The 14835-nt window shown below is 48.4% G+C and overlaps 1 protein-coding gene across 1 annotated transcript in view; it reads right to left on the bottom strand.

Annotated features, from left to right (window-relative positions):
- LOC135551546 (protein unc-13 homolog C-like) overlaps positions 1-14835 on the bottom strand; it is a 284691-nt gene that overhangs the window by 185561 nt on the left and 84295 nt on the right. The window contains exons 9-10 of the mRNA XM_064982756.1: positions 13010-13237; positions 3171-3312 (exon numbers count right to left, since the gene is read on the bottom strand). Coding sequence (XP_064838828.1) covers positions 3171-3312; positions 13010-13237 — 370 coding nt within the window. The remainder of the gene's footprint in view (positions 1-3170; positions 3313-13009; positions 13238-14835) is intronic.

The raw sequence follows: 14835 nt of genomic DNA, 5'->3' as shown, positions 1-14835 counted from the left end.
GGAGAGGAGAGGAGAGTAAAGGGAGATGAGAGGGGGGAGGGGCCAGGAGAGAAGAGGAGAGGAGAAGAGAAGAGAAGAGAAGAGAGGAGAGGAGAGATTAGAGGAAAGGAGAGGAGAGGATAGATTAGAGGAAAGGAGAGGAGAGGAGAGGGGGAGGGGCCAGGAGAGAAGAGGAGAGGAGGGAAGAGGAGAGATTAGAGGAGAGGAGAGGAGAGGAGGGAAGAGGAGAGGAGAGGAGAGGACAGGGAGAAGGGAGAGTAAAGAGAGATGAGAGGGGGGAGGGGCCAGGAGTGGAGGGGAGAGGAGAGGAGAGGAGAGTAAAGTAGAGAAGAGAAGAGAAGAATAGAGGAGAGTAAAGGGAGATGAGAGGGGGGAGGGGCCAGGAGAGGAGAGGAGAGATTAGAGGAGAGGAGAGGAGGGAAGAGGAGAGGAGAGGAGAGGAGAGATTAGAGGAGAGGAGAGGAGAGGAGAGGAGAGGAGAGGAGAGGAGAGGAGAGGAGAGGAGAGGAGAGGAGAGGAGAGGAGAGGAGAGGGAGAAGGGAGAGGTGAGGGGAATGTCTGTCAGGTGGGATTGACATCATTCTGCCCCACCGGCTCTCTTTAGGAAACCCTGCTGTCCCTAGTGTTCCACCACCCAAGGGGGGGTGTGTGTTTGTGTGTGTGTGTGTGTGTGTGTGTGTGTGTGTGTGTGTGTGTGTGTGTGTGTGTGTGTGTGTGTGTGTGTGTGTGTGTGTGTGTGTGCGTGCGTGCGTGCGTGCGTGCGTGTGTGTGCGTGCGTGCGTGTGTGTGTGTGTTAGTGGCACCCTCAGATGAATGTCCCTGCCAGGCAGAGAGCAAAGATCCCAAGACCCTGTCACATGGCATGAGGATAACATCTTTTCCCTCTATGTCTTGTTTTCTCTCTGTCAGACAGACAGACAGACAGACAGACAGACAGACAGACAGACAGACAGACAGACAGACAGACACACAGACACACAGACAGACAGACACACAGACAGACACACAGACAGACAGACACACAGACAGACACACAGACACACACGCAGTGCCTCCATCAGCAAACAGAGAACATGGTGGAAGGCAGCTCTAACAAAGACTCTTTGCCTCCTAGATACAGGTATTCTAATCGCCAGCGCTATGGTTTCTATGGAAATGGGGTGCTTGATTTATCTTTATCTATCTATGTCTCTATTTAAAGCTGGATCCATACTTGGTGAAACTGCCACATTCGTTGGTAATATTACAACAAAATAAGGAGTTATTTCGAACAACAAACTTGTTTTCTTGTCTCTGACATTAGTGCACATCATTAGTGCACATCACTTCCCGCGCCATAGAAAAGCAGAGGATGTATTGCAACAATGTGTTCAGGATGCTGAATGATCCTCTTCTCTTTTATCATCAAAACAAAAACAACAACAATTGCGGCTGTGGTGAACAATGGTGCTGTTCAACCTTACTTGTATTTCAGCTTTAATTACATATAGGATATTGCAGATACTGTGATGTATTTATACAACAATAGTATATACTGGCTTTAGAATAGACTCCTTAAGCCTCATGACATTGATGTGAAATGTGTCGTTCATAATGCTATACTGTTGTTTTACAGAAAGCAATATTCCAGTGTTCTAGGTTGTGTTAGATAATATCATTAGTTCTCGGTTCTCTGTGTACCTTAAATCAACATGATCAACATCACAATCAACATGACAGTCTGTCACCACTCAGCGTTCAGAGTTCAGACTCACAGAGAGCCAGATTAAAACCATAATACCTTCTCCAATGACACCATGGGTCAATCTCTCTCCAGCACAACAGCACTACACATCATCAAAAGTTCCCTCTCCATTTTAGAAGTTGTTGTTTATTTAAAAAGGGCCTGAGCTAACATGGGTTAGCTTCATAATACTTTCAGTAAACTCAAAGCTGTAAACTCAAAGCTGGGGGTGAAATGAAGCTTGGAATTCAGGCCAAAAAGTTCAATTTTGGTTTCATCAGGTCAGAGAATCTTGTTTTTCATGGCCCGAGAGTCCAATCGGGCTGTCATGTGTCTTTTACTGAGGAGTGACTTCCATCTGGCCTCTACCATAAAGGCCTGATTGGTGGAGTGCTGCAGAGATGGTTGTCCTTCTGGAAGGTTCTCCCATCTCCACAGAGAAACTCTGGAGCTCTGTCAGAGGGACCATAGGGTTTTTGGTCACCTCCCTGAACAAGGCCCTTCTCCCCCGATTGCTCAGTTTGGCCAGGCTGCCAGCTCTAGGAAGAGTCTTCGTGGTTCCAAACTTTTTCCATTTAAGAATGAGGGAGGCCACCTTCAATGCTGCAGAAATGTTTTGGTACCCTTCCCCAGATCTGTGTCTGACATGAACTGTCAACTGTGGGACCTTATATAGACAGGTGTGTGCCTTTCCAAATCATGTCCAATCAATTGAATTGACCACAAGTGGACTACAATCAAGTTGTATAAACATCTCACTGATCAATGGAAACAGGATGCACCTGAGCTCAATTTTGGGTATCATAACAAAGGGTCTGAATACTTATGTAAATAAGGTATTTCTGTCTTTATTTTTAATAAATGTGCAAACATGTCTAAAATCCTGTTGTTCCTTTATCATTATGTGGTATTGTGTGTAGATTGATTAGGAAAAACATTTATTTAATCCATTTTAGAATAAGGTTGTAACGTAACAAAAGGTGGAAAAAGTCAAGGGGTCTGAATACTTTCCAAATCCACTGTAGATGATATTCATGTCAATAACACATTTTTTTCAGTGAAATGCATTTGAATGATTTTCCATCTCCTCTCCCCTCATTTGTTTGTGTTGTAGGTTCTACATGTCTGTGATAACAATGTCTGCTGGAGTGTTTGTATTACAGCTTAAGAAGGTAGCCCTGTCTGAGCCAGAATGGCCCCTAGGATAGCAGCATACCTCCTGTTTCTGTAGCCTGAGGCAGTCTTTATGTACACCACCTGGACAGGATGGTCATGTGTGCATATATTTTCTCTATGGGTGGCCCCAGCGGGAATCATACCAACGGGTTGCAAGTGTCATGCTCTACCGACTAAGCCACAAAGGACCACGTCTATAATACTGCCTGTAGTACACTGGCTTAGGTTGTAGAAATGTTGTAGCAGTGATATACTGTATGTTCATACTCACAAGAAGAACTTCTCATCCCAGACAGGGTTGAGGTTCCCAAAGATGGTCTTGGTACGCCGTTTGGTCTTCCCTACCTGGACAGTCACATAGGGGTCACTGGAACCTGTCTTATCCTTGGCCTGCAGACCCTGGGCACACATCACTGGAGAGGAGAGAGGGGGAGGCAGGGAGAGATGGGGGAATAGAGGGAGGCAGAGGAAGACAGGGGAAGACAGGGGAAGACAATGGGAGACAGGGGAGACCGGGAAGGCAGAGGAAGACAGGGGTAGACAAGGGGAGACAGGGGAAAGCAAGGGAAGACAGGAAAATACAAGGGGAGACAGTGGAAGTAGGGGGGAGACAGTGGAAGTAGGGGGGACCGTGGAAGTAGGGGGAGACAGTGGAAGTAGGGGGAGACAGTGGAAGTAGGGGGGAGACAGTGGAAGTAGGGGGAGACAGTGGAAGTAGGGGGAGACAGTGGAAGTAGGGGGAGACAGTGGAAGTAGGGGGAGACAGTGGAAGTAGGGGGAGACAGTGGAAGTAGGGGAGACAGTGGAAGTAGGGGGAGACAGTGGAAGTAGGGGGAAACCGTGGAAGTAGGGGGAGACAGTGGAAGTAGGGGGAGACAGTGGAAGTAGGGGGAGACAGTGGAAGTAGGAAGGAGACAGTGGAAGTAGGGGGAGACAGTGGAAGTAAGGGGGTGACAGTGGAAGTAGGGGGAGACAGTGGAAGTAGGGGGAGACAGTGGAAGTAGGGGGAGACAGTGGAAGTAGGGGGAGACAGTGGAAGTAGGGGGAGACAGTGGAAGTAGGGGGAGACAGTGGAAGTAGGGGGAGACAGTGGAAGTAGGGGGAGACAGTGGAAGTGGGGGAGACAGTGGAAGTGGGGGAGACAGTGGAAGTAGGGGGAGACAGTGGAAGTAGGGGGAGACAGTGGAAGTAGGGGGAGACAGTGGAAGTAGGGGAAGACAGTGGAAGTAGGGGGAGACAGTGGAAGTAGGGGGGGAGACAGTGGAAGTAGGGGGGGAGACAGTGGAAGTAGGCGGGAGACAGTGGAAGTAGGGGGGACACAGTGGAAGTAGGGGGAGAGAGTGGAAGTAGGGGGAGACAGTGGAAGTAGGGGGAGACAGTGGAAGTAGGGAGGAAGACAGTGGAAGTAGGAGGAGACAGTGGAAGTAGGGGGAGACAGTGGAAGTAGGGGGAGACAGTGGAAGTAGGGGGGAGACAGTGGAAGTAGGGGGAGACAGTGGAAGTAGGGGGAGACAGTGGAAGTAGGGGGAGACAGTGGAAGTAGGGGGAGACAGTGGAAGTAGTGGGGAGACAGTGGAAGTAGGGGGGAGACAGTGGAAGTAGGGGGAGACAGTGGAAGTAGGAGGGGAGACAGTGGAAGTAGGGGGAGACAGTGGAAGTAGGGGGAGACAGTGGAAGTAGGGGGAGACAGTGGAAGTAGGGGGAGACAGTGGAAGTAGGGGGGAGACAGTGGAAGTAGGGGGAGACAGTGGAAGTGGGGGAGACAGTGGAAGTGGAGGGGGAGACAGTGGAAGTAGGGGGAGACAGTGGAAGTAGGGGGAGACAGTGGAGACACAGTGGAAGTAGGGGGAGACAGTGGAAGTAGGGGGAGACAGTGGAAGTAGGGGGAGACAGTGGAAGTGGGGACAGTGGAGACAGTGGAAGTAGGGGGTAGGGGGAGACAGTGGAAGTGGAGGGGGGAGACAGTGGAAGTAGGGGGAGACAGTGGAAGTAGTGGGGAGACAGTGGAAGTAGGGGGAGACAGTGGAAGTAGGGGGAGACAGTGGAAGTAGGAGGGAGACAGTGGAAGTAGGGGGGCAGTGGAAGTAGGGGGAGACAGTGGAAGTAGGGGGACAGTGGAGACAGTGGAAGTAGGGAGGAGACAGTGGAAGTAGGGGGAGACAGTGGAAGTAGGGGGAGACAGTGGGAGTAGGGGGAGACAGTGGAAGTAGGGGGAGACAGTGGAAGTAGGGGGGAGACAGTGGAAGTAGGGGGAGACAGTGGAAGTAGGGGGAGACAGTGGAAGTAGTGGGGGAGACAGTGGATGTAGGGGGAGACAGTGGAATTGGGGGAGACAGTGGAAGTAGGGGGGGAGACAGTGGAAGTAGGGGGAGACAGTGGAAGTAGTGGGGAGACAGTGGAAGTAGGGGGAGACAGTGGAAGTAGGGGGAGACAGTGGAAGTAGGAGGGGAGACAGTGGAAGTAGGGGGGGGCAGTGGAAGTAGGGGGAGACAGTGGAAGTGGGGGAGACAGTGGAAGTAGGGGAGGAGACAGTGGAAGTGGGGGGGAGACAGTGGAAGTAGGGGGGAGACAGTGGAAGTGGGGGGAGACAGTGGAAGTAGGGGGAGACAGTGGAAGTAGGGGGAGACAGTGGAAGTAGGGGGGAGACAGTGGAAGTAGGGGGAGACAGTGGAAGTAGGGGGGAGACAGTGGAAGTAGTGGGGGAGACAGTGGAAGTAGTGGGGGAGACAGTGGAAGTAGGGGGGGGAGACAGTGGAAGTAGGGTGGAGACAGTGGAAGTAGTGGGGGAGACAGAAATAACAACAGTAAGACTTAAGAGGCTTTTGTTCCAGTCCAGCACTAATATACAGTATAATATACACATTAAAATATATGTAACATGTCAAGCCTGCAGGTGTACAGCTGTATTACTTGCTATGCACTAGCAGAGCCTTGTCCTGTCTTATGTATAGGTACCATAGCCATGTAAACTTGTCTCCAATCTGTTTGTTGGGGAAGCAGTGAATATCTGCCTCGCCAACAGACAGATACCTAAGAGAGACCAGTCCACCACCATCGCACATGACCATGCACAAGCACACACACACACTACATTTAAATATATTTGTATTTTATTTAGCCGGGTTCTCTTATCCAGAGCGACTTACATTAGTCTTAAGATAACTTGAGACAACCACATATCACAGTCTTTGTAAATACATTGTTCCTCAATAAAGAAGTTATCAGCAGTCAGTGCAAGCAGGTAAAAACAAGTGCACTTGTGTGTTTTTTATGGGGGAATAAGACTGAGATGTCTTATTAAAGATGCAGCACTTAAAGATGCACTCCTGAACATCTGTCATTTCAGCCAGCAGTTTTGAAAGTGGTGTTCACGAGCCAAAACAGGTCCCCGTTTCTTGTGTATTACATCATCCAACTGTGTACTACGTCATCCAACTGTGTACTACGTCATCAATTTTGTGTGATGTGTTAAAGGTGGAATATGCAGAAATCACTCTTCTATTTCCTGGTTGCTAAAATTCTAATAGTTTGGCTAAGTTTATGTGATAAAACAAGCAATTGTTACAAAACAAGCAATTATTGAATACAGTAATACATTAGAAACACCTTCTCTTTCCAAGACATAAACTTTATTTAACCAGGTAAGCTAGTTGAGAACAATTGTCATTTACAACTGCAATCTGGCCAAGATAAATCAAAGCAGTGCGACAGAAACAACAACACAGAGTTACACATGTAATAAACAAGCATAGAGTCAATAACACAATTCAAAAAAGAGTCTATATACAGTGTGCACAAATGGTGTGAGGAGGTAGGCAATAAATAGGCCACAGTAGCAAAGTAATTACAATATAGCAGATTAACACTGGAGTGATAAGTGAGCAGATGATGACGAGCAGATGATGGTGTGTAAGTAGTGATACTGGTGTGCAAAAGAGCAGCAAAGTAAATAAAAACAATATGGGGATGAGGTAGGTAGAATGGGTGGGCTATTTACAGATGGACTATGTAAAACTGCAGCATTTAGTTAGCTGCTCAGATAGCTGAAGGGAAATGTAAGTCTCCAGCTTCAGCAATATTTGCAATTCGTTCCAGTCACTCTCAGCAAAGAACTGGAAGGAAAGGCGGCCAAAGGAGGTGTTGGCTTTGGGGATGACCAGTGAGATATACCTGCTGGAGCGCGTGCTACGGGTGGGTGTTGTTATTGTGACCAGTGAGCTGAGATAAGGCGGAGCTTTACCTAGCATAGACTTATAGATGACCTGGAGCCAGTGGGTCTGGCAACGAATATGTAGCGAGGGCCAGCCGACTAGAGCATACAGGTCGCAGTGGTGGGTGGTATAAAGTGCTTTGGTAACAAAACGGATGGCACTGTGATAGACTACATCCAATTTGCTGAGTAGAGTATTGTAAGCAATTTTGTAGATGACATCGCCGAAGTCGAGGATCGGTAGGATAGTCAGTTTTACTAGGGTATGTTTGGCGGTGTGAGTGAAGGAGGCTTTGTTGCGAAATAGAAAGCCGATTCAAGATTTGATTTTGGATTGGAGATGTTTGATATGAGTCTGGAAGGAGAGTTTACAGTCTGGCCAGACACCTAGGTATTTGTAGTTGTCCACGTATTCTAGGTCAGAACCGTCCAGAGTAGTGATGCTAGTTGGGCTGGCGGGTGCGGGCAGCGAACGGTTGAAAAGCATGTATTTGGTTTTACTAGAGCAGTTGGAGGCCACGGAAGGAGTGTTGTATGGCATTGAAGCTCGTTTGGAGGTTAGTTAACACATTGTCCAGAGAACAGCCAGATGTATACAGAATGGTGTTGTCTGCGTAGAGGTGGATCAGGGAATCACACGCAGCAAGAGCGACATCGTTGATATATACAGTGAAAAGAGTCAGCCTGAGAATTGAACCCTGTGGTACCCCCATAGAGACGCCCAGAGGTCCGGACAACAGGCCCTCCGAATTGACACACTGAACTCTGTCTGCGAAGTAGTTGGTGAACCAGGCGAGGCAGTCATTTGAGAAATCAAAGGTAGGTGGTCTGTGATCTGTTTATTAACTTGGCTTTTGAAGAATTTAGAATGGCAGGGCAGGGTGGATATAGGTCTATAACAGTTTGGGTTTAGTGTCACCCCCTTTGAAGAGGGTTGCAACAATGGCGAAAAATAATTTTAGAAAGAGAGGGTCCAGATTGTCTAGCCCAGCTGATTTGTACGGGTCCAGATTTTGCAGCTCTTTCAGAACATCTGCTATCTGGATTTGGGTGAAGGAGAAGCTGGGGAGGCTCGGGCAAGTAGCTGCGGGGGGTGCAGAGCTGTTGGCCGGGGTTGGGGGAGCCAGGAGGAAAGCAGGTCCAGCCGGTGAATCCAGGTGAAAGCTATGATCCCTTATTGATGTCACTTGTTAAATCCTCTTCAATCAGTGTAGATGAAGGGGAGATGACAGGTTAAATAAGGAGTTATAAGCCTCGAGCCAATTGAGACATGGATTGTGTATGTGTTCCATTCAGAGGGTGAATATTTAAGTGCCTTTGAACTGGGTATGGTAGTAAGTGCCCGGCTCACTGGTTTGAGTGTGTCAAGAACTGCAATGCTGCTGGTTTTTCACACTCAACAGTTTCCCGTGTGTATCAAGAACGATTCACCACCCAAAGGACATCCAGCCATCTTGACACAACTGTGGGAAGCATTGGAGTCAACATGGCTACCATCCCTGTGGAAAGCTTTGGAGTCAACATGGCCACCATCGCTGTGGAAAGCATTGGAGTCAACATGGCCACCATCCCTGTGGAAAGCTTTGGAGTCAACATGGCCACCATCCCTGTGGAAAGCTTTGGAGTCAACATGGCCACCATCCCTGTGGAAAGCTTTGGAGTCAACATGGCCACCATCCCTGTGGAAAGCTTTGGAGTCAACATGGCCACCATCCCTGTGGAAAGCTTTGGAGTCAACATGGCCACCATCCCTGTGGAAAGCTTTGGAGTCAACATGGGCCACCATCAATGTGGAAAGCTTTGGAGTCAACATGGCCACCATCCCTGTGGAAAGCTTTGGAGTCAACATGGGCCACCATCAATGTGGAAAGCTTTGGAGTCAACATGGCCACCATCCCTGTGGAATGCTTTGGAGTCAACATGGCCACCATCCCTGTGGAAAGCTTTGGAGTCAACATGGGCCACCATCAATGTGGAAAGCTTTGGAGTCAACATGGGCCACCATCAATGTGGAAAGCTTTGGAGTCAACATGGGCCACCATCCCTGTGGAAAGCTTTGGAGTCAACATGGCCACCATCCCTGTGGAAAGCTTTGGAGTCAACATGGCCACCATCCCTGTGGAAAGCTTTGGAGTCAACATGGGCCACCATCAATGTGGAAAGCTTTGGAGTCAACATGGCCACCATCCCTGTGGAAAGCTTTGGAGTCAACATGGCCACCATCCCTGTGGAAAGCTTTGGAGTCAACATGGGCCACCATCAATGTGGAAAGCTTTGGAGTCAACATGGCCACCTTCCCTGTGGAAAGCTTTGGAGTCAACATGGCCACCATCAATGTGGAAAGCTTTGGAGTCAACATGGGCCACCATCAATGTGGAAAGCTTTGGAGTCAACATGGGCCACCATCAATGTGGAAAGCTTTGGAGTCAACATGGGCCACCATCAATGTGGAAAGCTTTGGAGTCAACATGGCCACCATCCCTGTGGAAAGCTTTGGAGTCAACATGGGCCACCATCAATGTGGAAAGCTTTGGAGTCAACATGGGCCACCATCAATGTGGAAAGCTTTGGAGTCAACATGGGCCACCATCAATGTGGAAAGCTTTGGAGTCAACATGGGCCACCATCAATGTGGAAAGCTTTGGAGTCAACATGGGCCACCATCAATGTGGAAAGCTTTGGAGTCAACATGGGCCACCATCAATGTGGAAAGCTTTGGAGTCAACATGGGCCACCATCAATGTGGAAAGCTTTGGAGTCAACATGGGCCACCATCAATGTGGAAAGCTTTGGAGTCAACATGGGCCACCATCAATGTGGAATGCTTTAGACACCTTGTAGAGTCCATGCACAGATTAATTGAGGCTGTTCTGAAGGCAAAACGGGGTGCAACTCAATATTTGGAAGGTGTTTCCTAATGTTTTGTACTCAGTGTATAGTTTAGAGAATCATTGTACCATCTACATCTCTGTTAAACATGTTTTCAATAACCCCAAATATAGTTTTTCAGCTGTTTGAAGCTGGTGTACAAAACCGATGTAAACACTAAGACTTAAGAACAGGAAGCATAGAATCTCTGCACATAAAACAGATCTACCGCGTCTTAAATTTGCTTTCAATAAGAATGACAGATCTATAAAGTTACATATTATAGCTTTAAGACTTTTGCCATATCTGTGATATGTTGCATCTTCAACTTGGCTTTTGTCCTATATTTTCATTTCATCCCAGCCCCCGCAGGAGGCCTTTTGCCTTTTGGTAGGCCGTCATTGTAAATAATAATTTGTTCTTAACTGACTTGCCTAGTAAAATAAAGGTTAAATAGAAAACAAATCAATAAAAAAATGTCCTAGTCAGACTATATCAAAAACAGCAACTTGCTGAAAGACAAAATAAACTTAGGTTAGCTACTCTTGCAGAGACTATTTGTCTTCCCAGGCTATAGATGAGACACACACACGCACACAGACACACACCCTCACCAACACAGACACACAACCTATACCCCATTAGCCGCTCCCTCCACTCACCTTGCTAAAACTGTCACATTCTGACCTTTATTTCCTTTGTTTTTGTATTTATTTAGTATGGTCAGGGCGTGAGTTGGCTGGGCAGTCTATGTTTGATTTTCTATGATTTGGGATTTCTATGTTTCGGCCTAGTATGGTTCTCAATCAGAGGCAGGTGTCATTAGTTGTCTCTGATTGAGAATCATACTTAGGTAGCCTGGGTTGCACTGTTTGTTTGTGGGTGATTGTCTATGTTGATGGCTTGTTTCAGCGCAGCTCGCATTAGCGTCACGGTTGTTATTTTGTTTACTGTTTTTTGTATAGTGTTTCTGTGTTCAGTTCTTTCTTTAATTAAAACATTCAACATGAACACATATCACGCCGCATTTTGGTCCTCCGATCTTTCTCGCCTCTCCTCTTCAGAAGAAGAGGAGGACGACCGTGACAAAAACACACCCTGTTCCACACACCCTGCTCCACACACCCTTAACCATCCATCTCATACAGGAAGTAGTATTTCCCAGCCCCATAAAAGGTAAAAGGACACCGGGCATTAAATATGTATGAGTGACACTCTGTATTATTCATGGTACATAACTCCCCCAGCCAGCCCCTCTGCTGTCGCTGACAGAGACTGGTGGGTTGGGCTCTGAAAGACACCACAAATGAGAAGCTACAGCCTCGTGTTGCCCCCGGCAGCAAGAACTACAATACAATGAGAGAGAGGGGGGAGAGGGGATGAGAGGGAGAGAGCGAGGGGATACAGGGGATAGACAGTGATAGGGAAGAAATGGCAGAGAGAGAGTGAAAAAGGAGAAAAGGGGGAGAGAGAGAGGGGTAGCAGAGAGAGAGAGAGGGTGATGTGGAAAGGGAGAGGGAGGAGTGGAAAGGGAGAAAAGGGGGAGAGAGAGAGGGGTAGCGGAGAGAGAGAGGGTGATGTGGAAAGGAGAGGGAGGAGTGGAAAGGGACAAAAGGGGGAGAGAGAGAGGGGTAGCGGAGAGAGAGAGGGTGATGTGGAAAGGAGAGGGAGGAGTGTAAAGGGAGAAAAGGGGGAGAGAGAGAGGGGTAGCGGAGAGAGAGAGGGTGATGTGGAAAGGAGAGGGAGGAGTGTAAAGGGAGAAAAGGGGGAGAGAGAGAGGGGTAGCGGAGAGAGAGAGGGTGATGTGGAAAGGAGAGGGAGGAGTGGAAAGGGACAAAAGGGGGAGAGAGAGAGGGTGATGTGGAAAGGAGAGGGAGGAGTGGAAAGGGACAAAAGGGGGAGAGAGAGAGGGGTAGCGGAGAGAGAGAGGGTGATGTGGAAAGGAGAGGGAGGAGTGGAAAGGGACAAAAGGGGGAGAGAGAGAGGGTGATGTGGAAAGAATAGAAAGAACGGCAGAGAACGGCTGATGTCTATGTTGGCTCTGTATAATGTAGTAAAATGTACCGCAACTACAGAGCTGAGTGATGGAGAGAAAAAGAGAGAGAGAGAGGGGGAGAGATATAGAAAGTGAGAGGGGTAAGGGTGGAAAGATGGAAAAAAGCAGTGATGGAGAGAGGGAGTTTATGAAGTATACTGTATTCTCCTTCCTACAGCAGTCTATACAAATCCACTGATCCAGGGCTGGGATGTAGCAGTTAGCTGATGCAGAACATTCACATCTCACGGCTGCCTATCTATCTACCGCCAAAGTGCTACACAATCAATGTGTGTCTGTGTTCATCAAATGAATACATAAATAAAGAGTCAATAAGCCGGTTCTAAAACAGGACGTTGGATAAGGCCATAGAGATAGATGGGAGCGGGAGGCAGTTTTTCTCTCTGTCTCAGTCTCTTGGGGATTGATTGACACACACAAGGAATGGCAGGAATGCTAGCTGGGCATTAATATAGCTCAGCTCAGCCCAACCTGGTGTAATTTAGCCCAGAGGAACTGTATGCTCTAGTCGCACCGCTGCAAGGTAATACATGCACACACACATCACCTATAGGGCGGAGCACAGAATCAGCCACAGTGGTGTATCGCCCTTCCAGCTATGTGCCTTGCTCAAGACGATCTGAAGACATTTATTATAGTCCAGCAAACCTTCCCAGCACCAGGGCTCAGAGATTGTGTTAAGATGTGATGTTGACCTTGGGTGACCACTAGGAGGTTCCCTCCAGTATAGCCTGCTTGGATAGGGGCGAGGGCTTAGTTCTTAGTGTTGGTACTACTAACCTGTGATGTTGATCTTGGTGGACCACTAGGAGGTTCCCTCCAGTATAGCCTGCTTGGATAGGGGCGAGGGCTTAGTTCTTAGTGTTGGTACTACTAACCTGTGATGTTGATCTTGGTGGACCACTAGGAGGTTCCCTCCAGTATAGCCTGCTTGGCTAGGGGCGAGGGCTTAGTTCATAGTGTTGATACTACTAACCTGTGATGTTGATCTTGGCGGACCACTTGGAGGTTCCCTCCAGCACTGCTTGCTTGGCGGTCTTCAGGTGTCCAGTGAAGTCCTCTTTAGAGATCCCAAACATCTCCTGGATGACCTCAAACACCTCAGGCCGGTTCTTCTCCCTGATCTTCATCCTCTCCTTCATGGCCATGATGATGTTCAGGGTCTTGTCCTCAGCGCCGTGCTTAGAACTCTTCTCCACCGCCCCTAGAACACCACACACACACAGGAAAATACACACACACACACACACACACACACACACACACACACACACACACACACACACACACACACACACACACACAAACACACAATTACAAATTAGGATACAGCATTGTGCTTAGAACTCTGGTCCACCGCCCTTAGATTTCCTCTGGCCCATCTATCAAACACACAGATAACTTTCTCCCATGCTATTTGTGGTCTCTATCTCTCTTTCTCTACCTTTCTCTTTTGGGTATCTTGTCCCTAGAACACAATGGGAAGCAGTTGTTGTAGGAGGAGAATGTTACAAATACTGTCTGTGATTAGAATACAGTTAGAAGCCGCCTTTAGTCTGTGTGTTTGTGTGTGTGAGTAGGGGGTAGGGGTTAGAAAGACCTTGGCTACGGCCCATCTCTCAAACACACACTTCTGCTTTCTCCTCATGCTTTTATTGGACCCTCCCTCCCTCCCCTCACTCCCCTCCCTCCCTCTTCCCTCCCTCCCTCTCCCCTCTCTCCCTCTCCCCTCCCTCACTCTCCCCTCTCTCCCCTCCCTCCCTCTCCCTTCCCTCTCCCCTCTCTCCCCTCCCTCTCCCCTCTCTCCCTCTCCCCTCTCTCCTCTCCCGCCCTCTCCCTCTCTCTCCCCCCCTCTCCCCCTCTCCCTCTCTCCCCTCCCTCCCTCCCCCTCTCTCCCCTCCCTCCCTCCCCCCGTCTCTCCCCTCCCTCCCTCTCCCCTCTCTTTGTTCCCTCCCTCTCCCATCTCTCCCTCTCCCCTCCCTCTCCCCTCCCTCTCCTTTCTCTTCCCTCCCTCCTTCTCCCCTCTCTCCCCTCTCTCCCTCCCCCTCTCTCCCCTCCCTCCCCTCGCTCCCTCTCTCCCCTCCCTCCCTCTCCCCTCTCTCCCCTCTCTCCCCTCCCTCCCTCTCTATTTCACCCCTTCTCTCTCCTCCTCTAATCGAGTTATATCGCATGTCATCTTTGGCGAGGTCATGAAATGCGATTGAAATCAAATTAAACATGAATCATCATTTGAATAAAACACATGCGTATGCGTCCCAAATTACACTGTTTTCCCTACATAGGGCAGTACTAAAAGTAATGCAATACTAAAAGTGGTGCAGTACTAAAAGTAGTGCAGTATGTAGGGAATAGAGGGCCATTTGGGACGCACACAGAGAGTTCTATCATTCAGAGTGGAGCTAATCCAGTTACAGAGAGTGACGGTCCTGGGGCTAACGTGTCACCGTCTACTGTCATCCAATCATAAAACACTAGGATAAACCTCGAGATACTACATAAAACATGACCTGCTACTGTAGAACAGAGGGAATCAGTTTAAATATACATTACAGTAGCAAGATGTAGAGGGTGTGGGTGTGTTAGAGTGCAAACACAAACACATTTGAGAGCTAGCTACACTTCAAAGCAGGCTGGGAGGCAGAGAGTAATGTCATACTGAGAGTCAGAGGAGACACCCTCCCTGTAAGGCAGGAGACATCACACACACACACAAACACACACACACGGCAGCTTGTGTATGCTATATGGAGTAAAATGTCCAATGGTGCTGCAGTACACAAACAAACAAGCTGTAAAAGCAAA

The sequence above is a fragment of the Oncorhynchus masou genome, chromosome 1 (assembly GCF_036934945.1).
Source record: "Oncorhynchus masou masou isolate Uvic2021 chromosome 1, UVic_Omas_1.1, whole genome shotgun sequence".
Taxonomy (NCBI): Eukaryota; Metazoa; Chordata; class Actinopteri; order Salmoniformes; family Salmonidae; genus Oncorhynchus; species Oncorhynchus masou.
This window is presented reverse-complemented; position numbering and strand designations above follow the sequence as displayed.